Raw genomic sequence first — 24,005 nt, forward strand, 5'->3', positions numbered from 1 at the left:
ATGATCAATGGAATGAATCAAATAATATTCTTCATAACCTAATCCCACGAAACTTGCAGCTGCTATTCTGAATCCTAATACCATTTTGAGCCGTGAGACTATCCACCACTAACCTACACCTCACTCTGAACTTAACCTTAAACAGCTTCAACTTCCCAAGCTTCACTCTCACAGGTTTGCTTCACCTTCAAGTTCAGAGGAATATTTTCCTGTCTCTTGTTGCTGCTGCTGCAACCTGTTGAACAACCCAGAAGCATCCTCCGTCTGCCCCGTCATGATGACAGTGAGCGCCGTCGTATTCCGATGTCCCCTGTAATAACTTCGGAAACGATCCTCGTGCCAGGTTGGTTTTCCTCGTACCATGCTCGATGTTGCTGCCTCCTTCTAGTCTCCTTCGTAGTATATTCGATCCTCTTGTTCGGTTCGTGGCGGTGATTCGAGCGTCGAACGTGCGGAGAGGCTGTTGCTGCCGGAGAGGTTGAACTGGACGACTTGTAACTGGTCAACGGAGAATTTCGGCATCTTTGGTCTGAAGATGAGGTAGATGACTCCGACGGTGATTCCGACAGCGATTATGAGGATTAGAGGAGAGAAAAGGTCCAACATAAAGCCTGCAGAGGCAGCTTCTTTTTCTCTTTGGTGGCTTTGAGTGGCTCACCGGGAAGGTTCGTCTGGGATCGGTTTGCGACGGAGAGCGGTGGTGGTCGCCGTTGGGTTGTCGGACTTGGAGGTGTTTTTCTGGGGAATAAAGGGTGGGTAGGTGAAGGTGATCGTGGTGCCTCAACGTCGGCGAGTGGGTGGATTCGCTTCTGCTGGTTGTTATGATCTGCCATGGCGGAAGGTGAAGAAAGATGGAAAAGATGAGAGATGAAGCTAGCTATGAACTTCTTCTTCTTCTGGTGATTGTGTTTACTATAAAGCATAAAGAAATGGAGTAGTTGGGCTTATTGGGAAGAAACGTCTGAAGTCTGAATGCATTGAGCAGTCAAAGGCTTTGTGTGATTCTGCGTAAATAATTATGGTTGAAATGGCGTACTACATAATTATATATGAAGCTTCCTTTGTGAATTTGAAAGGGAATTTATTTATTTTTAAAAAAAAAATTAACGCGTCTGAAATTCGGACTAAATGCCATGTGGCTTCCTGTAAGAATAAAATTGTAGTTTTTTATGTGTACTTTCTCTCAAGCTTTTTTTTTTTTGGTTTTGTTTTTACACTGCCATAAGGCTTTTCAACAGTATGATAAAGAAATTAATAATGTGATTTGTAATTTTTTGAAAAAGAATTAGTAGTGCAAAATTTTGGTAGAATTAATTAGTTCTACAACATTAATTTGACAACGGGATGAATTAATTATTTAATATTCAATATATTATAATCAATTAATTTAAATCTAAGTGTTATTACACGAAAATAAACTATAAATCTCTCAACTGATTTTTGTTCTTAATAACTATATAAAAACACTGTAAAATTTTCACAAAAAAAAACACGATAACCAATCTTAATTCAGTAAGTACCATTATATTTTATGATTAGCTAAATTTTTGGATAAATTATTAATTAAAAATGTCTGCCTTAATTGAATAATGTTAAAATCTTCAAAGAATTTACAAAATATTAGATGTGGAACAAATTGGGATTTGCACTTGCAGAGTCATTATCAGTGGTGAGTGTATATTTAAGACTTCCCAATCACATGTACGATAAATTCAACACGAATTGCGTCCTTACGCAGCTGCCTCTCAACGGTCATACCTTCCTTAATACAATAATAACAAACAATAGGATATTAACTGTTTTTATCCTTATATTTTGAATTTTAACTTGATCGTAACTCATTTTTTGAATTTTGACTGGGTGCCACTTGATCTTTCTAGTCTTAACTATTTAAAATATTAGCCTTTACATTTTAGATAACAAAATTATATATTTTATGAAATTTAGGGATCAGTTAAAACTATATGACACTGCAATGAGCAGTTTCAACTGAATCAGAACTATAAATATTAAATTGCGCTGAGTAAAATTTAAATATTAAGTTATAACTGAATGAAAATTATTAAAAAAAATTCTCATAATAAAAATATCATCTCTGTTCCTTAATATAAGAGCTAGTTTGACTTTTAATTTGGTCTTAGATATAAAATTCCAATATACTTGATCTTTTATATATATTTATTTTTCTTAAAGTAGTCCTTTATAGTAGTTGCTTTCATTACATGGTAATTTTAAACAATGCACATAATTAACAAGAGTATTTTAAAAGATAACACATATTTAATTTATTTATAACAAACTGACTTAACTAATTTTTTTAATATATTCAAATTATTTAACCAATTTTTTTTTAAGAACGGGAACTATTAGTCCATGTTGGGTATTATCGCTGATGTTTCTTTCTTTTGACATAGGTGAGGTTTCTTGTCCTGTTTCTGCTTCAGCCGCATGCCACGAAAGCTTCAAGTTGTTTCACGTTGCTTTCTAGCCCTTTGATATTTAGCCCAAATGTTTTTAAAACAAACAATTATCGCATGAGAAAGCGACTCAAAAAAATTTGAAATTACAATTGGACTTATTTTACTTACAGAGAGATCTGAAAAGTATTCTAGCATGATCATAACACAAACTTCTTAAAATTAAAAAGAAATTTTACCGTTAACTCGTCATCTACTATAAAGGGGCCCTTGGCTGTAATTTTTATTGATAATAATTAATATTTAAGTAAAAAAAAGTTTATTAGACTTTCTTGCATGACGTGTTCGGTAGTCAGATTAGATCTAATCTTGGCTTTATTTACTTTACGCGCGTTGCTGTTTTGGAAAGACTAATTCATTTATAATTCTTTAAGAAAACACCACCATCTCAATATATTTAACTGATCTTGACTTGACCTTAAGCCTCTTTGAAACTTTTTCTTTTAATTTACAATGAGCATGAGGGGGGAAAAGGAAAAAAAATGTAATTCATTCATCATTCTTTAATTATTTTAGTTAATTTTTTAATTTACCAATGTCCTTTCTTATGTATTCATCACATCATTATAATTTTATCGTATGGCAATCATATAAGGAAGTAGTGCTTTCTAAGGACTCTTGGTTTTTTTTGCCCGAAATAACAAGGCCATTTTCCTAACTTTGAAAATGCAACGAGACTTTTAAGAATTCCTAAAAGCACTTAAAAAAAAGCTTTATGTAAGCTGAGATAAAGTTTTCTTACATCTTACTTTCTTCTTGAATACTGTAAAATTATCTCTAAAATCATTTTAGTTTTTAACCTAAATATCCTCTAAGTCATATCTGAAACTATCTCTATATCCACTCATGACATCAGAATTATTATAGTGAAGTTGCTTTCAGTTGCTTCGGAAAACCATTAATAACCTAATTAGTCGTCCAACACCTCTTCTCTTCTCTCTTGCTCTCTCTGGGTTATATACCACCTCTAATCATTAATATAAGACTCAACTGATCAAGTTGAAGAGATTAAGAAAGTTACTAAATTACTTAATTACCGCATATGTAACATAATCTCTTTTAGGCAAATTATTTGGATAAAACAATAAGTCAAAAATACTTTAAGTAATTTAGTAACTTCTTTAATATATTTAAATTAATTAAATATGTCTTATATTAAGAACATGAGGTAGTATAATTTTTTTTACCAGTGCCTCTTATAGTTCCACTCTTTGATTTGTTAGAGAAGGATGTATTCCTGAGGTACGTCTGTGCAAGCAAAGATAATTGTCTAAGGAGAGTCACATGACTCCAGTCCATAATATTAATTGGTCACGCTAAGGGTTTTGGATAAATCAAAATTCTTCATTGGTCAGGCCAAGAGTTTTGGATAAATTGACAGAGTTATATTATACTTAAGGGTAAAAATAGGCCAAGCAGCCTATCAGGGGCTTCTGGCCTGGCCTGTTTTTGGCCTGATCAGGCCAGGCCTGTTAAAATATAGGCATAGGCTCAGACTTCTTTAAGAGCCTATTTCGCTTAATAGGCCAGGCTCAGGCCTTATAAAAAACCTATAGGCCTGAGCCTGTTATGCCTCTGTAATATTTTGTATTTATGTTTAGATTTGTCAAAAAGAGGCCTTGAGAACCCCCGACCTGGAGGTGAGATGGTGGTCACCTTGCCGCTGCCTCGCCGCTTGTTTTTGTTAAGCGTCGTGCAAGATTTATGATTTTAAACCCAAAGTTCGCCAAAAAAAAACCTCAATGCATTTACTCTGCCCTAGTCTGTTAGGTTTTTCTTATCTATCTTTTAACTCCTTGGCTCATTCTAGCCGCCACCCGAGCAGTTGAGCTCTCCATCTCTAGTCTCGACTTTGTTCTCCATTCTCCAAGTCTCACCAGCGTCATTCACAATCTCTAGTTCCGACTCACACGGTCAGACCTCACAAGCCATAGCATTGCCGTCGTTCACTCTCCAGCTCCGAGCTCCCACGGTCGGCCATTCGCACACTATCCCAATTTCTAGACCTAATCTCTCCTCCTCTTCACTCCTCTTTAGCTCGTACGTCGTCAATGGGTAAGCTTTTTGTTACAAACTAAACTTTGATAACTAGAACACTACTTTCTCTCGTCCATCGTATTCTAATAAAAAAGCAATTGACTGGTGACATGATTTCATTATTCATGGCAGAAATCTGAAATCTGAATGTGATTATTATAATATTCATGGAAGAAATCTAACATGAATACACACACACAAGGTCCCCTGTGTATATTCCCCCATATATATATATATATAGTCTTGGGAGAAATCTGAAGTCACCGCCATGAATATATGTATAATATATATGGAGAGTAACAGATTTTATCAAAATTTTAATCATACAGTGCTGTGCTTATGTTTTATAATTTTTCATTGTTTTTTCTTCTTGTTTTTTTTTAGGCGTGCCTTGTTTATAGATTCTACAGTAGCCTGTATTGTGCCACTGGATCAAGATTTTATCAGAATTTTTCTACAGAAAATTAGGAATTTTAGTGTTGTGGATATTTTTGTTAACTTTTGATTTATCAGGTTTCTTACTCATTTTCCTAGATGGTGGAAGCATGTTTTTTAGTCATTCAACTGATATATGCTAAATTGCTAATATGTGCTTTATGATTCATTGCTAGTTTATGAATCATTGTCAATATATTATACACTTCATTTCTTCTTTTCAAGGTGTTCAACAAGAAGCAACTACGCTGATCAGGAAAAAAAAAAACAAGAAGAAACTGGACGGACGGCTATACTTTTATTTGGTCAAATTATTGTAATTGTGATGAACCTTGTTCCCTTGTTTCATTTGGTATTATATTTTGATTAATTAGATTATATTAGATTTTGTGTTGTATTTTAGATAATTTTGAATTTATTTATGTGTATATAGCTTATTTTTAGCCTGTTATAGTTTTTTGAAAAACATGTAGGCTTTTTAACAGGCTTCAGGCTAGGCCAGGCCTTTATAATAGGCCAAGCTTAGGCTGAAAAGAAAGCCTTTAACAGGCCACAGGCCAGGCTCAGCTGGGTTGTTTTACAAGACAGGCTTAGCCTGTTAAGAGGAAAGCCTGGCCTGGCCTAGCCTGTTCTCACCCCTAATTATACTAGCTACTTCACTCAGGCTGACTAATTTGAAAAATTAAGGAAACTGAAAAAAAAACTTAATTATAAAGTACTACCTCTGGTCATTAACAAAAGAATTATATAACTCATTTAAGATATTAATAAAATTAGCTAAACTGGTTATTTCTTTTGATCTCTCTAAATTATCTTCTTTAATCATATGCATTAGATGATTTGAATTATCCCTTAGTAGAATCCCCTTACACATAGGGATATTTTAGGAAAAATTAAAGACAGATTAGATTGAAGTTTTATATTTAGGACCAAATTCAACCACTAATTAGTTTTTATATTAAAGACCAGAGGTATCATGTTACCTAATCTTTTTAAAATATTTATATGTATCATTAGATTGTATATCAATTTATAAGCCAAACAACTTAGTTGAGAGAAAAACTATAATATGATACTTTTGCGATTTTTAATATAAGATTTATTTAATTAATTTGATTAGATTAAGAAAGTTATATAAGTTAGTTAATTATAAAAAAAATGACATGTTTTTTTTTCTAAAACACCATAATAATCTTTCTTAATATCTTTCTCCCTCTTCTTTCTGCCTGATTATTTGGGGAATATCATAGGTAATTTAGAAAAAATTAATAAATATGAGAAATAAGTCTTATATTTAGAACTAAAATAAACTCAATAATTATCTTAAGGACCTAATGAGTATTTTAAGGAACTTATTTAACTTTATTAATATCTGAATTAGTCAACTGGATCCCCTATTAATAACCATAAATAATACATATACTGAGCTTTAAAAAAATAAAAAAGGGACCTTACATTATAGTAATAATTTTCAATACAACGATTTTAAAAATAGTACTTTAGAAGAATCAATTTCCAATTTCAATACATATTTTGTTATACCAATTAATACCGCAAGTTGTTTCCACATATAGACTGGCCAATGATTCGTTTTGTTTAGATAGATGTATGCCATCACTTTAAGTATTATTGGTAACTTTTTTATTTGATTTTGGTAGGAGAATGATTTTTTTATGCTTTTAAGTTTGTCTCATTCAAAGCTAAATTTAAAGTGGACGGCCTTAATTAGAATTTAGAACCTATCTAAAAATACAGATTCTTTGATGCATTAAATCTATTAGTCTTTTGGTAAAATAGGGCATTACTTTATTTTAATAAGAAAAATTGATATACTAAATCTACACGAAAGGAAAACAAGTTGATTGATTGATTTGAACATAATATCCTCTTCAGGGTTGGTTTTTGGAAGCTTTCTAGTAATAAGAACGACCGGTGTTAATTTGTCCATTTTTTAAAAGAACACATTTTTATCTAAGCTTTAAAATTTAAGTATCAACTAAAAATCAAATGGGCTAGTTATCAACTTATAAACATTATTAGAATTAGTTAATTAAATTTAGCATCCATGAAAGTATGAGCTTAAATTTTTTTCCCCATAGATCAAGTTTAATTATGATGTTTAATTAACTTCTTTCAAATTTATTTTATGTATATTCTGCCTAACTAGTAACTACAAATAATTTTTAAAATTTTAATTAAACACATAATTAGAAGTTTTCAATTTTTCATATTCTGAATAGAAATAATTCGATTACAATTCAATCACCGTATGTAACTACTATTGGTAACGTGATTTTGTTCACACATGTATGCTTGTATATCACTCATTCCACGTAGGACCTGATAATCTTGGAAATTAAATGAAAATTTCTTATTCATTTTGTGCATATGAAACTTTGATCAAGTCACTCTTGGAAGAATAAAAAAGTGGACTGCAACTTGCTTATCCTTATATATAGAAATTTAAAAGAGTTTAGTTACAAATTTGTTACGGAAGTTTTTGTTTAAGAGTATTAGGTAAGAGGAATTTTTTGGCTCAATATTACCTCAGAAGTTTTAAATCATAATAATGTTGCCCTAGTCGTTATTTAAGTTTGACTGTTAGTTGACCAAATATGTTGAGTGAAAGTCCATGTGAGATCCACTTTTTTTTGGATTAAGATGTAAATTTACTCTGAAAGTTTTTATTCAGGAGCACTAGGTATCTGGAATTTTTTTAATTCAATGTCACATGAAAATTCCAAATCTTAACAATGTTATATGTTGATATTTCATTTCATTCCAAAATTTTAAAATTTGCCCTAAAAGTTTTTACCGAAAGAGAATTCATTTTATATAATATCTTTTTAATCACACATCGTGCATGAAAATACCATACAAATTCTTAAACAAATTATTTTAAATTCTCTTAACTGTTATGCAAATTAAGTTTAATTTGACCATTAGCCAAATATTCTGAGCTAATAAGACCACTTGTCATCCATTTCACTTTTTTCAAGGTGGGCACTTAGCATAACGCTGGGAAAATCATTGCTTTCCAGGCCCATGTTTATTCCATAATCGACCCCATTGTTTACATTTTTTAAGAACTCTCACGAGCTTCCCCTCTACATATATAATTTACTTATTATGGTTATGATCCGTGAATGAAGTGTGGAAAGAGTTGTTTTGTGTGGAAGAAATGGGGTTAGGGTTATGAATCAAGAATGAGATGGATAACTTGGGAAAAAAAATGAAGTGAATTATATGTGGGTTTACCAGTGTAACTTTTTGGTTAATTAATGATCAAATTTAACATGAATAACAAACATTGCTACAATTTGAAATTTTCGGGACACCTAGCAATCCTGAACAAAAACTTTCTAAGCAATTTGCACACTTTAACCTTAAAAAAAAAAACTTCCATAAGTGAAAATTTCCTGGGCAAATTTACATCTTAACTCAATTTAGAAACATGTTTCTTAATTATATATCATTATCAAGATAGCTTAATCAATGGAAAGGAATAATCTTTGTCAACTTATTTTATTGGAATGAAATCTGGAAAAACCCTATAATTCATTTCAATAACTATGACAACAAGTGACAATAGCATCTTTTACATAACTAAACAATTTTGTATACGTTTTGTCTAATTCTGGAATTTATAACTGCAAGAAAACTCTCATCCTCCCTTAATTAGATCTTCCGCGACATGTATTGCAAAATCGATGAATGGGTGAATAAATGTAAAATGGACGAGATCTAACATTGTTTTAGCGGTGGAAACTCGTATAATTTTTTGAGTATAAAAAAGTACTTATGAAATCCATTGACATGTTTGGGTAGTTTTCATGACCAGATATGAATGTTTTTTAATTAAATGATATTATTTAATCAATACTAATTTGATCCAAGTCGAACTAGGGTCACTCTGCAATCTATTAAAAATGACGAGTTAGGATTAATTAAAAGCTAAACTACTAATAAATGAGTTTTTTTAACCTATATTGTTAGACTTGCAATTTGTTGCTTGTTTGACTGCAAAACCGTGGGCTACGTTTTTTTTTTTAAATTTTATTAATTATTAAAATTATGGTATTATGTTTATATTCTATCTAAAAAAATAAAAAAAAACTCATAATTTCAATCAAGTATTTAAAAGAAAAACAAATTTGATTATGTTTTTTATATTGTATAAAGACAAAATTTAAAAAAACATATTTTTTTGAAAAAAGTAAATAATTGTTGCCTAAATAGCGGGTTAAGGTTAGTCAAAAGTTACAGGATGTTTACAATTGTTCAAAAAGTACTTTTGGATCCCAAATCATAGTTTGAGTCCAAAAATATCTAAATACTCTTATTTTTGGCAAAACTTAGATTAGATTAAAACCATGGTTTCTGCCTCCTAAACCATAATTTCGGAGAAAGCAAAAAAATTTTGTTTTTGGGTTGAAACTGGATGTTGGAGTAATTATTATGGGTGTCAGAAGGAAGGCAACGGTATTTGGACAATAATGCCCTTTAGATTGAAATCAAAATATGACCTTATCTAATTAACTGCGTTCGATAAAAGCTTCACTCTTCACTGTTTTTGGTTTTAATTAGTGTTTATTTTATAATTTTTAAGGTAAAATAATTTTTTTCTGTTAGCAAAAAAATTCATTTTTTCCAAAAGAATTTTTAATTTTTAATTTTATAAATATATATACAGATACTAACAATTAGTTAGTTAATTATATTGGCAAAAAAATTATGAGCAAATTTATTACTTCAAATGAAGATATAAATTAAAATATATTTTTTATGTAATTATCGTATTAACTCATGTACTTTTTGATAATTTGGATCTAAAAAAGTATTTCTGACAATAACTATTTAAACACTCTCATTTTATCAAAATCACTCTTTTCATAAAATCTATTCTTTTAAAATTATTTTTTTTAGACACTATTCTTATGTTTGAATTCCAAACACCCCCTCCAACAAATATGCCCTTTTAGCTCTACTATTGCCCCTCCTAATCCTAAGTTGACTCGGGTGAACCATTAACCCCATCTTGGCCGGTTGAACAAGGGATCCAATTATAATTTAAGCTTTTAAATTTTATATTTATTTTTATATTTTAATTTTGAAAAAAAAAAGCAAATGAAGACCTCCAGTATGTGAAATTATGATTTAGGACTCTCAATTTAAAAAATAGCAAATAAAGACCGGGTCCCATATTGTAAATATGAAATCTTGATGAAATATCTGAAATGCCTCTCAGCCAAGTTGTCTTTGGTTTACTGAAATTGTTATTCGCTAAAGTGAACTTGTTATTTCCTATAGTCAAATTGTCATTTAGCATATTCTCAGCCAAGTTGTGATTTGGTCTACTGAAATTGTCATTCACTAAAGTGAATTTGTCATTTTCCATAATCAACTTATCATTTGGTTGAGGGGTATTTCAGATATTTCACCAATATTTCATATTTACAATATGAGATCAGTCTTTTTTTTGTCATTTTTCAAATTGAGGTCCCAAATCATAATTTCATATATTAGGGTGTCTGTATTTGCTATTTTCCTTTTAAAAATGCTTAAATTTAATTTTCAACAATATTTCTTGAAAATTTCTAGCCTTAGACAAAACGCACCGAACGAGTCACTTTCGTATGCGCGATAGATATTGGGTATGTTTGGATTGTCATTCCAAACGGTAAAAGCACATGGGAAAGGCTGTAACGGAGGTTGGTGGCTTATTTGAGGCAAAATGATTGTTTGGACGAGTTGCTTTTGAAACTGACTTGTAACAAAAAGCAACTTATTTTCGAACGCCCCCAGCTCCAGCTTTTCCACCGTTCATAATGCATTTTACCGTTACCAGGGCAATTAATGGGTATTATTTCTCTCACCTATCATTTTCACCTAACCCGAAGCCTCAGAACACTCGACCCTCCACTCGACCGAGCTCTCCTCTGCATTCGACCTTGGAGATCACTCTCGGCACTCGCTCGCCTTCTCCCGTGGGTCTCCGTCCGTCACTCTCTCTGGCGTCTCCGTCTGTCGCTCTCTCCGGCGTCTCCATCCGTGGATCTCGGCGGCTGTTCTCCCTCCAAGGCCGAAGCGACAGATCTGTGTCATCCTTCCTTACCATCACCGACGTGTGTGCGCAAGGAATCGCGGCTGTCTTCCTCCGCCGGTCAAGGTACCATGGTTGCCTTTCTGTTATTTTTGCTGAACCTTAGAACCACCCCAAAATTCAATATTAATTTAAACCCGGTCTCTGTTTTTGGACTTTTGGTTGTAATTACCAGTTGAAATTTATATACATAATCGACAACATTCGTCAGACGTCAAATGTTCTTGTCGAAGCGGGTGTTTTTTTTTTTTTCCCTTTCTCCTCCGATCAAGGTACGAAGGCCGAAGCGGGTGTTTTTTCTTTTCCCTTTCTCCTCCGGTCAAGTCCTGTGTTTTTTTTCCCCTTCTCCTGCGCACGTTTAGTTTGACCGAAGTGAACCAGTGCCGGTGTGCCCCTGTCGAAGTGAACCAGTTTCTGATCTGTGGATATAATATTTAGCTAGGATATGTGCAATTTCTGATCTCCAGTGCAAACATATGCTTCGGTCAAAATAGATATGTGGATATATTTAGCTAGGATATGTGCAATTTCTGATCTCCAGTGCAAACATATGCTTCGGTCAAAATAGATATGTGGATATATTTAGCTAGGATATGTCCAATTTCTGATCTCCAGTGCAAACATATAGCTAGGATATGTCCAATTTCTGATGACTGCTTTATACAAGCTGAGCATGGAAGTATAATAGATGAAGACAATAATCATCCAGCTGGTGAGGCATCCTCGTCAAGTTTAACATCTGCCGCACAAATGAATCGTGTTCGTGACTCAATTAGAGACCAAATTGTGGAAAGCTTACGATCTAATTAGTTATGTGATTTTATTTACTTTAATTAGAGACCAAATGAATTTTAATTTAATTTATGTTTATGTTCGTCCATTATATATATTTAATTAAGTACGATCTAATTATTTATGTAATTTTATTTACTTTAATTAGAGACAGAATGAATTTTAATTTATGTTCATGTTTGTCCATTATATATATTTAATTAATTATCTAAAATGTGTTTTTAAATTTTTTTTATCTTATAATCTCACAAATAAACTATTTTTATTTTATCATAATAATTTTAGATATTTTTTAACAATTATCACATTAAAAATATCAAACACTACTATTTAATAAAATATATGTCATTTTTAGTCATTTTACAACTGAACTAACTTTTTTATTCATCCAAACAACTTTTAACTTTTCCAACTGATTTTTTAAAAGCACCTATCCAAACATACCATAACTGACTTTTACTCTAACTTCAGTTACAAAAGTCAGTTGGACTAAAAGTCAGTTTTGCCCAACGCCAATCCAAACATATTATCAAGAAAGAATCTGTTATGCATCCAAATTAGGCTTGGACCGTTTTGCCTATCGATTATACCTTTTGCGACAGGGATCTTGCATTGTATTTGTATTCAAATGGTTGTTTTCGAGCCTATTAGTTGAGCTTCGGAGTTCAATTCGCTTATTCAGTTTTGTAACTTGAAGTTTTTAAGCGTCATAATTTCAGAAGAGTACATGAACATGAAGTCACTCAGGGCCACTCCTTCCTCGCTCCTGTAAGGTGTAAATATCGTAGTGAAAGCAAACCCAAAAATATCAACGCATCGAGTTAACCATGGCTTCGTGGTGCTCGTCGTCTTGTTCAGTCACCTCCATCACCTGCCGCTGCTCTGTTCAGTGTCACTCTTTCCAATTGCACAATCGCCCTTTGCTTCATCTGAATGCTTTCCCACCTACTTCGTCTTCTCGAGTTGCCCCTATTAGAATTAAGCTTCCATTTCACAGAAACAACTCATTCAAGCACAGGAATTCAAGTGGGTGTAGTAGAATAATTGTTTGTTGCACGAGCAGTGATACAGAAATGGACTTGAAGGATTCATTACGTTCGCCGTCAGACATCGACTGTGTAGGAACAGGGCAAGACGTTGAGTGCCTCATTGAGCCGGATGAAGAAAACGGGAAATCGGTGGAAGTGGAATCGTTGGGAATTTCTATAGAGGGGTTATTGGAATGGGCTGTGTTGGTGTCGCCTTTCTTCTTTTGGGGAACGGCTATGGTGGCCATGAAGGAGGTGATTCCCAAATCTGGACCTTTCTTTGTGTCTGCATTTCGTCTTGTTCCCGCTGGTTTTCTCCTTGTTGCATTCGCTGCTTCCCGAGGTCGACCTTTCCCATCTGGTTTTAACGCTTGGCTGTCCATCTCTCTCTTTGCTGTTGTCGATGCTGCTTGTTTTCAGGTGCGTGCCATCTTGTGTGTTCCTTCATATTTTCGGTGATGTTATATCACTTGCTGCTGGCTTTTCTCTGTCCAGTAAATTTATAATAAGTATTAAAGGCAGCAATCGTTTGCCGCAGGGCTTTCTTGCTGAAGGATTACAAAGGACATCAGCTGGTTTGGGCAGTGTACGTTGGCGGATAATTTCTTAATCTAGTTAACTGTTTAAATGATGTTGCCTGAGATGTTTTTTATTTCAGTCGTGGCATACTGAAGTTATGTCCATTTCCAAGAATAGAAGATCAGGTGTATATTACATTGGCCATTATGAATGATTTTAATAATTGTTGGCAGTGAAGTTGCTACATGAATCAGCGCCTCGGTGTTATAATAAAATGTTTAATAAGTAACAACAAGACTTTGTTTTCTATGATTTTTTTTATTAATTCACGAGAGATTATTTAACTCACATGTACACCAAGCAAATGGGAGGTCTGACGGTTGTTAAGTAAACCACATCTATGATACGTCTTTGGGTTCATTTTTTATTGGCTTGGTATACTTAGGATTGTCTTAAAATGTTTTAGTCCATTTCTCTTTGCTTTCCAATCATAACAACTCCCTCGCAGTCTGACTAAACTTTCTGGTTCTATGACTCATTAAATATATTGCAGGTCATAATTGATTCACAACCTTTGACTGTGGCCGTTCTTGCAGCCTTATTATTTGGAGAGTCCATCGGAATTGTTGGAGCTGCGGGGCTTCTTTTGGGTGTAATAGGACTTGTGCTTCTTGAGGTAAATTTTTCAGTCGGTATTTCTAGTCCAATTTTACTTTAGCTTAGGATGTGGAGTATCATGCTCATCATATTGAGTCCTCAATCAATATATTATTGAGGTTCGACAGTTGACCCGTTAATAACACCTTTCCTACAGCTTACCCCAAAAAACCAAAAAAAAAAAAAAAAGAGGAGAAGGAAACTGCGCTTCCCACTTTGACTGCTGGGAGTGCCAATTGATAGATTCTACTTACCTTACACAGTAGCTGTATGAACTAATCAGCTTTCAACAACTTGCATATTTTATGTTATGTGAAAATGTCACTAGATTGTAGGGACATACTCTGCATCCAAACACCAATGTGAGGCCACCTTTCATGTCTTTAAATAAAAGGATTCCTTTTCCATGGTATGTAAATCAATATATATGCAATATTTATAATACTTGCTATCATTATTCAACAGTAATTTTCTCGTAGTAATTTTTTTCCTTTTTTATTTACGGACATGACTTCTGCATATGCAAAATAATGTTTTTTTTATCTCATTCCCTTTTACCGTGTCATGCTCAGGTGGCGGAAATTTTTGTGTGTAAATCTAAGCCAAGTTTGTTGCAATATCATTATTGTTCTGCTGTGGAACAAAATGTCTGCTGTATAGTTTTAAAATAACAGAAAATCCATTTTGATTCCTAAATTATAGGTGGACTTTCATTTTGTTTCTCCATAGATCATTTTTTCAGTTTAGTCTTTGAATCTTTCAAATGCTTGCAGTGTTGTCCTTCTATCTCATTTGCTTTCAACTTTCAATCTCTAAGGCCAAACCTGACTATATGAAGACTTGGATGTTATTGAGCGGCAAAGAATATCCAAATCAGTAGATTGTCCACTTTAGCATTAAATTTTGGAGGAAAATATGTTGAATGTTACTGATCAATTAGTTATCAATATGTTAGATGTGTTTACCCTCTCACTTAAGTTCTTTTCTCCTTCAATTTCTGTCTATTGTCTTCCTCCTTTCTCTTTATATCTCCTTCCATCCTCTCCCCTCAAGGCATTATTATAACCCCAACAATAAACATAAATGCACACCATTCTACAAAAAACTTTTCTGACACCAAGTTTTATATGTTGCAATTATCTTTTACGGTTTTATATCTCCCATCCAATCAGTGCGTCATTCTTGTAGAGATTGGGCTACGTTATAAATCATTATGTGCCAGTGCTTTATGTGTTTCTGCCTCTATTCATTCCTTTTTTCTTCTTCTTCCCTCCTTTTTAATTTTCAACAGTACAAGAAATCGCTGGTCTTGACAATAAAGTTAAGGTTCTGTCCCGTTACACTGCATCATAGAAATGCATTTAATCGGACTTTTTTTTTTTCTTTTTGGCTATCTGTTTGTGTAATATCTGGATAATTATCCTACTCATCACCTTGGTGTCCGTACTTGTCACTTTAAGGTTCAGTTTCTGCCTCCATTGAAACTTGGTCAATTTAAACTTTTTCAGCCTTTATAAGAACAATGTTTTGGAAACTTGACACAGCTCCCCACCTTGTATTGCATATTGACAAACTCAATGGAAGCATTTCATCAGATATGATTAACCTTATCAATCACTGTAAAATGCACCTATCTAAGATGTTTAGCTGAGCTACTGCTGTGGCTCCTCTCCCTATCCTATTCACAGTCTAGCCAGGGGAGAAAAAACTAAAGTTATCTTGCCACCCCAGCACAAACTGGAAACAGCAGTCGAATTTTTATACATGAAGTAAAGGACATATCTTGAATCACTTACCACAATAAAGATTTGGGTTATAGTGCATCCATTACCCCAAAATATTTTCTTAGGTGCATCTAGCATTTCGAAGTATTTTGTGGTGTATCTAACACCCTGAAGTATTGTTTTAAGTGCATCTGTCACCTTGAAGTATTTTTTTGGTGCATCGAGCATCCTAAAATGTTTTTTCAGGTGCGTCTAGCACCATAAAATATTTTTCCATAGCAAAAAATATACTTCAGGGTGTTGGATGCATCACAAAATACTTCGGAGTGGATGCTCTCAAGAAAATATTTCAAGGTGCTGGATGCACTACAAAATACTTCGGGGTGGATGCGCTCAAGAAAATACTTTAGGGTGCTGAATGCACCTTAACCCAAGATATTTTTGTAATTTTTTATTTAAAATTAATAATGCATTATTCCTTGAAGCCTGTTGAATTCCCTCCAGATTTTATTCACTTTTTTAGTTGTTTTTTTTTGGTAGTTGCCTGCTCTGTCATTTGATGAGAGCAATTTCTCACTCTGGGGGAGTGGGGAGTGGTGGATGCTTCTTGCTGCTCAAAGCATGGCAGTTGGCACGGTCATGGTTCGCTGGGTCTCTAAGTACTCTGATCCTGTGATGGCAACTGGATGGGTAGGATTCACGGTCTTTCTGTAGTGTTTCATAGTCTTATTGATTATCGTTGTTAGTTAAAATGCAATTTTGGCGGATAATTAGTTTTCTTTCCAATCAATTCATACAAGTTTCAACCTATATCTCAGCTCTCTTATCCGTATAATTATTTAATATATTGGTAGCCTCTATATTCATTACCAGTAAATAAAAAGGACAGAATGGCAATTTTAAAAACTATACAGATAAACATGCTGGACTCCTTTCACTGAAGTTATTGGAGTTGATGAGTATTGTTTTATGCTAAGAAGGTTAGATTACAGGAGGATTATGGAGAAAAGCAAAATTTATCATGGTTTTGCAATGATGTAAGGAAGCAAGGTTAATGCATATGCTATTGTGGTTGCAGCACATGGTAATTGGTGGTCTCCCTCTTCTGGCAATCTCCATTCTTAACAATGATCCTGCCATTAGTGGAAGTTTTAAAGAGTTCAGTTCAACTGATATACTGGCGCTCCTCTATACTTCAATTTTTGGAAGTGCTGTCAGCTATGGCGTATTCTTCTATAGTGCAACTAAGGGTCTGTATATTTCTCTTATACTATTATATATCTTCAAATTTCATCAACCAACTCCAGCTTTCTCTTGACGTTCAGAGTTGGAGTGACTCTTTTCATATTCCATTTTGTAATTCGCTTGTGTTATTGATACATTATTAGTAACATATGCATGATTCAACTCTGGTTACAAGTAAATCTTAAAACTCCATATTAATAATGCTTTTGTGATGTGTTGCAGGTAGCTTGACCAAGCTCAGCTCCCTCACGTTTTTGACCCCAATGTTTGCTTCCATTTTTGGGTAACGGGCTCTTTTCCTTGTCCAACTTTAAACCGTTTTCACTTTTATGATAGTACCGAAGGCCTACGACTCATGCCATCCAGAGCAAGAAGCTTAGTATAGAGGGATAGAACATATCCTTAGTTGAATTGTAAAAATAACCAATGCTTAATTGTAAAACTATCTTATTAAAATGCTTTTGCACTAAAGTAAGGGAAAATGACATCCAAGGGCTCAACTTAAAAAGCCGACAACTAAAGACATGAAACATAAACCAAAGACCACAAGCCACTACTTGTGATCTCTCAAGTTAGAACATTATTTACTGATATTACATCGGTGTTTTTGTTTTGCCATTGTTCTTGAATGAAAATACGGTGTAAAACTTTGGAAGGTCAAGTTGTTACTCTATGGAGCAATAATGGTAACTTTGACACCGATGTTAACAAATGGTTTTTCAGGGAGATATGATTTTTAAGGTCCTTTTATATCAATATTATACAGCTTTGGTTCTGTAGGTTTTATTTTCCCAGATATTGAGTTGAAATGTAAGACCCAAAAAAAAAGAAAAGACTGAAAGCCGTGAGAGTCTTTCCTATTGTCAGGCCAGATTTTAAAAGATGACTAAATTCTTAAAAGGCGATGGTGGTTTGCTACCAATGGCATCATTCACAAGTCATTACTTCTTTCTTTGATCTTTTAACCTTCTTTAGTGTCGTGGTTTCTTTATTATCTATCCCTTTCCCTCATGCCGTTGTTATTTACATATTTATTTTTAAATTTCAGGTTTCTGTATCTGGGTGAGACCTTCTCACCTTTACAACTAGTTGGGGCCGTTGTTACTTTGGCTGCAATATACATGGTTAACTATAGAAACACTTCAAAATGAAGAATATACTGAAATACTCCATATTTTATAAGTTCTTTGCGCCTGAACAAGATGTGAAACAATTGCTTGGGGAATTGGATGTTTATATGAAGACATCAATTTGGAGATATGCCACGAGCAAGGTTTGGTTTGAGAACCGGACAAGAGAAAATTGAAACAACATCATCTACAGTTTCTGAGCTTATCATTAATTTCTGTAAATAGTGTTTCAATTGTTGCTGAACCTCAGAGTCATAGGTTAAGCCGTGGAAACCTGTCTAGGTACGATATATATGTAGCATGCTCTTTAGAAAGCTTGAAATTTACTATCAAGCTGGATTCCAGGCCTTATTTAGGAATCAGTTGTTTTCGTAAAAGTAGCATTGTCGTCTTGGGGACCTTAAATGCTGCAACTTGACAGAAGCGATAAAAGTGTATAGATTATAGTTTTTGTATTATCAAGAACATTATTGATAGAATGCCAATTTACCACATCAATGCTCATATTCTCCCGTTTTTCTGTCTTAATTACTTTTATTACTGTATTTTAATTAATTTAACACATCGGTGCTCATATGTAAAGTAAAAAAGGTGAAGCTGTTTCTTTCTCCCACGAGCAGAAAGTTTGCCGCAAAAGCCTCCCTCTTTCTGAAGCTCAAATTTCAAAGTAAAGTGAACAAAGTTGGGAACAGCTAAATTTTCTTTTTAGTGAAAAAAAGTTGCAAAAGTTTTCTCATCAACGGTTAGAAACCAGGTTCAGTTTTTCACTCCTACCAAGAGCTACTTTGCACAAGCCTTTTCTATAAAGGGCAATTCACGGTCAGATCAATACACCTTCATATCTATAAAATATTTAGGATTTAGGATGCCTTTGAATTTTAAATTTCATTGCTCCAATGTTACATTCAAATTGATACACCTTCCTAAAGCATTCCATAAAGGATAATTTTAGTCATGGTTTTTTGTTTCGGTGAACAATTTTTAGTCATAGTTTTAATCAATACTCCCTCCGTTTGTTTTTTTCCCCACATAAGCAAATGCTGAATATGATTTCTCTTTTTCATAAGCAGAAGCAACAAAATTTGAGATGCATTTCAGACGTCTTTTCAAAATTGCTCATTGTTAACCACTTTTTACTAATGAGTATCATTAAAATAGTAAAGAAAGTAAAGCATTAATTATAAGGGCATTTTACTTCAAAACTTTTAGTTTGCAAAATACTTATTAAGATAAACTATTTTTTTTTTAATCTGCGTTAGAGCTGGTTAAAATTTGCTTCTATTGGCAGACAAAAGGATATTATAACTATGAAAATAAGGCCATTGTCCATTTTTATTCATTTAATTGATTTTTTTTTTGTTTTCTAATAAAAAATGGTCTGATTCTACGTGAGGCTATTCTGGTATATAAATAAAACTTACACTAAGCCACATTATTTTCTATTTATGAATAGCATTTCCCATTTCTTACCTTCCATATAATATATTGAAAAAGGAATAAAGTACATTTAGCATCCTAAAGTATTTTGTGGTATATTTAGAAATATTTTTGAATGTGTCCAACATCATAAAATATTTTTTTTCTCTTGGTGTTAAAAAAATATTTTACTGTAGCAAAACGGGACAGCTTTTAGAGAATTAGATTGCAATGGAAATGCCTGAAACTTGTACTAGATATAGACATATTGCAATCTAACCATTGAAGCTTCCAAAATCCAGGGAATGGAAATTATGAAGCTTCCTTGTCCCCCCGATTGATTTAAGTGTTCAATGATCATTGAATGACTTTAACATGAACGTGAGGTTTGTTCATGACCATTGAACGGTATGTACTTGTTTACTGATGAGAAGAGAATTTTATACAGGCTTCTGCATGGAATCGCCCATACTAACCCTTCAATCATGTTTTAACATGCACAAGGAAAATAAAGGAGAGAATCTATGAATATTGAAAAATCAAGGCCTTAATTAAACTTGAAATGGTTGCAAGTTTGCAACCCCAAACAGAAGCAATAATCAGTACTTTAAAAGAAAACTAGACAAAGATACATGTCCATACATATCATAATCTATGTGGTCGCAGCCGCTGTAGCAGATATGGTATGCAAACTCTTATCTGCACCAAGCCTGCCCCTCCCTATTCCACCGCTGTGCTGATGATCACATTCTCTCCTCTTGCCATTGGACTTCTTCCTCGTTTCCTCCATGTCACGTCCTGCTTCAGATGCCCAGCTTGACGAACCTTTCTGGACTTCTTCCTCTGTGGAGTTCAATCTTGAACTCCAGCAATCCGTAGAATCAGCAGAATTGGGTTCCCATGAAGAAGAAGAGAACCCCCAGTTCTGTTGACCACTCACAGTGAAACTGTTGCTTCCTGAAGACTCTTGATCCTCCATGTCTGCCCCACTACCATTACCACCGCCACCACGAACTGAACCACCCCTCTTCACTGTGACATACTTATGAAAGCTTGGCTCCATCACATCATCATGTACAACAACCTCAGATTCTACAAATGGATCTTTGGTGTCTGTGATCCTCTTCTTCCCATAATGATTTGAACCCAATAAGCCATTGTAGTCATTCTTAGTTGATTGACACGTGGGTGGACTTTTTCGGTCATCGGAGAAGGGACCGAGGAGATTTGAGCTGTTAGTGGAGTTCAGATCAGCAACAGCTTCAAGTATAGAGCAGGCTTTAGTTACGCAAGCAGGGAGAGAGACAGGCGGTGTGGCAGTGCTTTTTTGGTGGAAGTTTTGGATGTCTTCAAGTAGTAGCGAGGTGTATGACTGCTCAGGATTCAACATTGCTTCAGGGTTGATGTCCAGGTCCCGGGACCGCCTAGAGGACCGGCTTCTTGTTAATGTGTGGGATTGTTTAAGGTTGTCAATTCCTGAAGGCACAACTGTTTTCACAACAATATTTTCAGTCATTGGACAATGCCCGATCACCTCTTCCTCGTGTTGCTCCTTTGGCTTGCAATTTCTCCCCACACCCCTGGTTCTGCTTTTGGCGTTGTCATTCACATCAACATTCATGTTCTGCATCAAAGAAAATTAGCATTATTCGTCATCAAATTATCAAATTTCAGAAAAATCACACCTATTGGCCGACAAGCAAACAATAAACAGAACAAAATCAAAAGAAATTTCTTCAGTTCTTTCTGGTGAGAAATGTTAAATTAGTGAAGGATTACCCTATTGTTAGTGTTGGCTGACTGGGGATAAGCAAGTGAATTGGGATCAATTTCACTCAATGGGTTTCTTCTATAAGGCGATTGATCTGCTTTCCTTGAAGAGTTACGGCTAAGTGAGGGTTGTTGCTGAGGATTGTTCTCTCCCAGTGCTTTTGAACTTGCTGCATTACCATTTGCTCTTGCAGGGGATTGAGAACGTGGTGAGGCTGCAGATCTTGAACCCACCATGCCACTATCACCAACATTCCTCTTCACTGAGATCTTCTTCACTCCAGATTCTCCTCCACCACCATTGTTACTCTTATCCATAACCAAAGATGAAACAGTTGGAGGGACTGAGACCATCTTCCCGGGTCTAGCAGAGGAATTGCTGTTATTGCCGCCTGCAATGGCAGAAGTTGAGTTTGTGCTTGGCGGGTTGCTGGTCTCCGAAGATCTTCTGCCAGGAGATCTGCTAACCCTTCTCTCTCTGCTACTGGATCGCTGGTTCTGCTGCTGATCTCTTTCCCTGCTGGGCGTCCTTCTCCTTCCATGAGAAGAAGACGGCTTCCTTGGAGATTGGCGGTCTCGTGGGCGGTGTTGGCGGCGTTTCTCTCCATCATCTTCACACGGATCACTATTGTCAGTGCTTTTGGCTCTCCTTTGGTCATCATCAGCAGAAATGGTGTCATTGTCACAATGATCAAAATCAAAGCTTCTCTTTGAACCGGAGTACCTTCTCCTACGTTCACCAGCACCAGCAGAAGAAGAAGCAGTTTTACCGGAAGAGCTTCTGCTGAGTCTCCCACACTGTATGAGAATTGCATCCACCTCTTCTTTAGTGCAGCTTGAAGTCCTTACACCCACTCCCATGGCTGCTGCTGATGGTGCTGATGCTGGTGGCACAATCTTGTTTGTACCGATTAACTCAGCTGCTTCAATAGTAGCTTCATTTTCAGCAACGCCATCAACTGAGGCGTTCTGGTGAACAGTTGGTGGGCATTTGGAATTTCTCTCTCTGTCATCATGGCTTTTCCTGTGCTTGATGATGAAAATCTCTTTTTTAACTTGGCCTCCTTCATCTTCACGCACTGGCTCTTGCTTATCTGGAAGCACTGTCTTCTTGTCTTTCTCCGGATTCAGTTGTGGCTCAGTTTCCACTTTGGGTTTGGAAACAGAAATGACATTGGCAGAATTCTTCTTCAGCTCAGAAGGCGCTGAAGAAGAAAGAGACTTGGTTTCAACAACAGGAGAAAAGGAGGAGGAGGACCCTTTCTTCTTACTCAAACATGTACCCATCGAAGTTCCTCTGGTCTGACCTTAGCAATGGAGCAAGGGATTGAAAGAAGGAAATGACAGAGACTGGAAGGATTAGGAGGGGGGGAAGAGGGGGGAGGGGAGAGAGCGGAAGGGGAGAAGAAGAAAGGAAAGGCAGAGAGAGAAAAAAAGGCAGATTTGAATTGAAATTAAGACGAAGGGGAAAGGAAAAGGTTGGACAATGCCCAAGAAAACTAATAATCATTCATTGCATTCAATTGAGAAAAAGTTTGCAACTTTCTGATTTAACGAAGGGGAAGATGCAGAGAGAAAGAAGAAGAGACAGAGAAAATTCAAATTTTGGTAACGGGCGGGCTGCCTGTCTCTCTCTACAGAACACAGATCCAAAAGAGGATGAATTTGCTGTCTGACCCAGCCAAGCTAACCCCACTTAACTTGAACGTCACATTCAAGCCATCCCATGGCATTCTTTTAAAAATTTGAGGGTAAAACAGTAAAAATATTATTCCCCCGGTCCCTCCCAAGTCCCATCCATAATATAAATTGTTTTAACTAAATCATCAAAACTAAAAATTATAGTTAGCTTATCAAATGTCTCTCAAGTTTAAATTTTTTTCTAGCTTTACTTTTAATAAATGAAGTTGTGGAGGAGAAAGAAAAATATAAGAAGTTATATTTAAACATTAATCGTAGGAAAAATTTTGACCAAAAAAAGAATTAATTACTCTTTAAATAATTTATATCTGGGTCCAAATCATTTTTCTAAAAGTGACTCATATTATGGATCGGAAGGAGCACTAAATATCATTTTGAAATTTTAATTTTTTGTATTTCTAAAAAAATATTGTTTCATTTTCTAAATATAAGATTTAATTTTTCGTGCAACTATAATGAAAGGAAATGACTAAATGAGTATTAAATGATATTCTTATTATTCTATTTTTAAGGCAAAAAAGGTAATTTTTTGTCATTAAGTTATTTCATCCAATTTATTATATGAATATACAATTTATCCCTAATTCATTATAATGTGTCACTGCTTTTTTCCTTGAGAAAATATGTATATTAGGTAGTAAAAAAGAAAAAGAGAAAATATGATACTCCCTCCGTTCCTTATTATAAGAGACAAATAACCGAAGTATGTTGATCAAAAAAACAGTTAAAATTAGTTAAGAACAATTAATGTGTAAAAAGTATAATTTTTTTCCAAAAATGCCCTCATTAATAAGGAGAGAGAGCATGAGAGAAAACAATTAAATTATTAAAAGAAAGAGAAGTGGGAGGGAGAGAGAGTGTGAGTTGGAGATAATAAATATGGATAAAATAGTAAATCAACACAAAAAAGTAGAAACAACTTGTAAGTGTCTCTTATATATAGGAACATGCCATAAGTATCAAATGTCTCT

At 34.6% G+C, this 24,005-nt stretch overlaps 2 protein-coding genes and 1 pseudogene across 2 annotated transcripts; 1 reads left to right on the forward strand and 2 right to left on the reverse strand.

The window, feature by feature from the left end:
- Window positions 1–31: 31 nt before the first annotated feature.
- Window positions 32–837, reverse strand: LOC114712400 (NDR1/HIN1-like protein 6; annotated as a pseudogene).
- Window positions 838–12,550: 11,713 nt separating this feature from the next.
- Window positions 12,551–18,660, forward strand: LOC114712399 (WAT1-related protein At3g02690, chloroplastic-like). The gene is made up of 7 exons (XM_028896927.1): window positions 12,551–13,292; window positions 13,411–13,458; window positions 13,945–14,067; window positions 16,313–16,462; window positions 16,851–17,022; window positions 17,240–17,300; window positions 18,066–18,660. The coding sequence occupies exons 1-7, from the start codon at window positions 12,672–12,674 to the stop codon at window positions 18,166–18,168; spliced, it is 1,278 nt and encodes a 425-aa protein (XP_028752760.1). The 5' UTR covers window positions 12,551–12,671; the 3' UTR covers window positions 18,169–18,660.
- Window positions 18,661–20,084: 1,424 nt separating this feature from the next.
- On the reverse strand, window positions 20,085–22,953 carry LOC114712402 (uncharacterized protein At1g65710-like). Its single transcript, XM_028896930.1, has 2 exons — window positions 21,343–22,953; window positions 20,085–21,187 (listed from the first exon to the last, which is right to left on the reverse strand). The coding sequence occupies exons 1-2, from the start codon at window positions 22,618–22,620 to the stop codon at window positions 20,216–20,218; spliced, it is 2,250 nt and encodes a 749-aa protein (XP_028752763.1). The 5' UTR covers window positions 22,621–22,953; the 3' UTR covers window positions 20,085–20,215.
- Between the last annotated feature and the right edge of the window lie 1,052 nt (window positions 22,954–24,005).

This window comes from Neltuma alba, unplaced genomic scaffold (genome assembly GCF_004799145.2).
Source record: "Neltuma alba isolate B1F8T4 unplaced genomic scaffold, ASM479914v2 tig00011359_pilon, whole genome shotgun sequence".
NCBI classification, from domain to species: Eukaryota; Viridiplantae; Streptophyta; class Magnoliopsida; order Fabales; family Fabaceae; genus Neltuma; species Neltuma alba.

Coding starts and splice junctions, on each gene's coding strand:
- LOC114712402 (XM_028896930.1), bottom strand. CDS start 22,620: ATGGGTACATGTTTGAGTAAGAAGAAAGGGTCCTCCTCCTCCTTTTCT. Junction 21,188..21,342: donor CAGCCAACACTAACAATAGG/GTAATCCTTCAC, acceptor TCTTTGATGCAG/AACATGAATGTTGATGTGAA.
- LOC114712399 (XM_028896927.1), top strand. CDS start 12,672: ATGGCTTCGTGGTGCTCGTCGTCTTGTTCAGTCACCTCCATCACCTGC. Junction 13,459..13,944: donor CATCAGCTGGTTTGGGCAGT/GTACGTTGGCGG, acceptor AATATATTGCAG/GTCATAATTGATTCACAACC. Junction 17,023..17,239: donor CTTCTATAGTGCAACTAAGG/GTCTGTATATTT, acceptor GATGTGTTGCAG/GTAGCTTGACCAAGCTCAGC.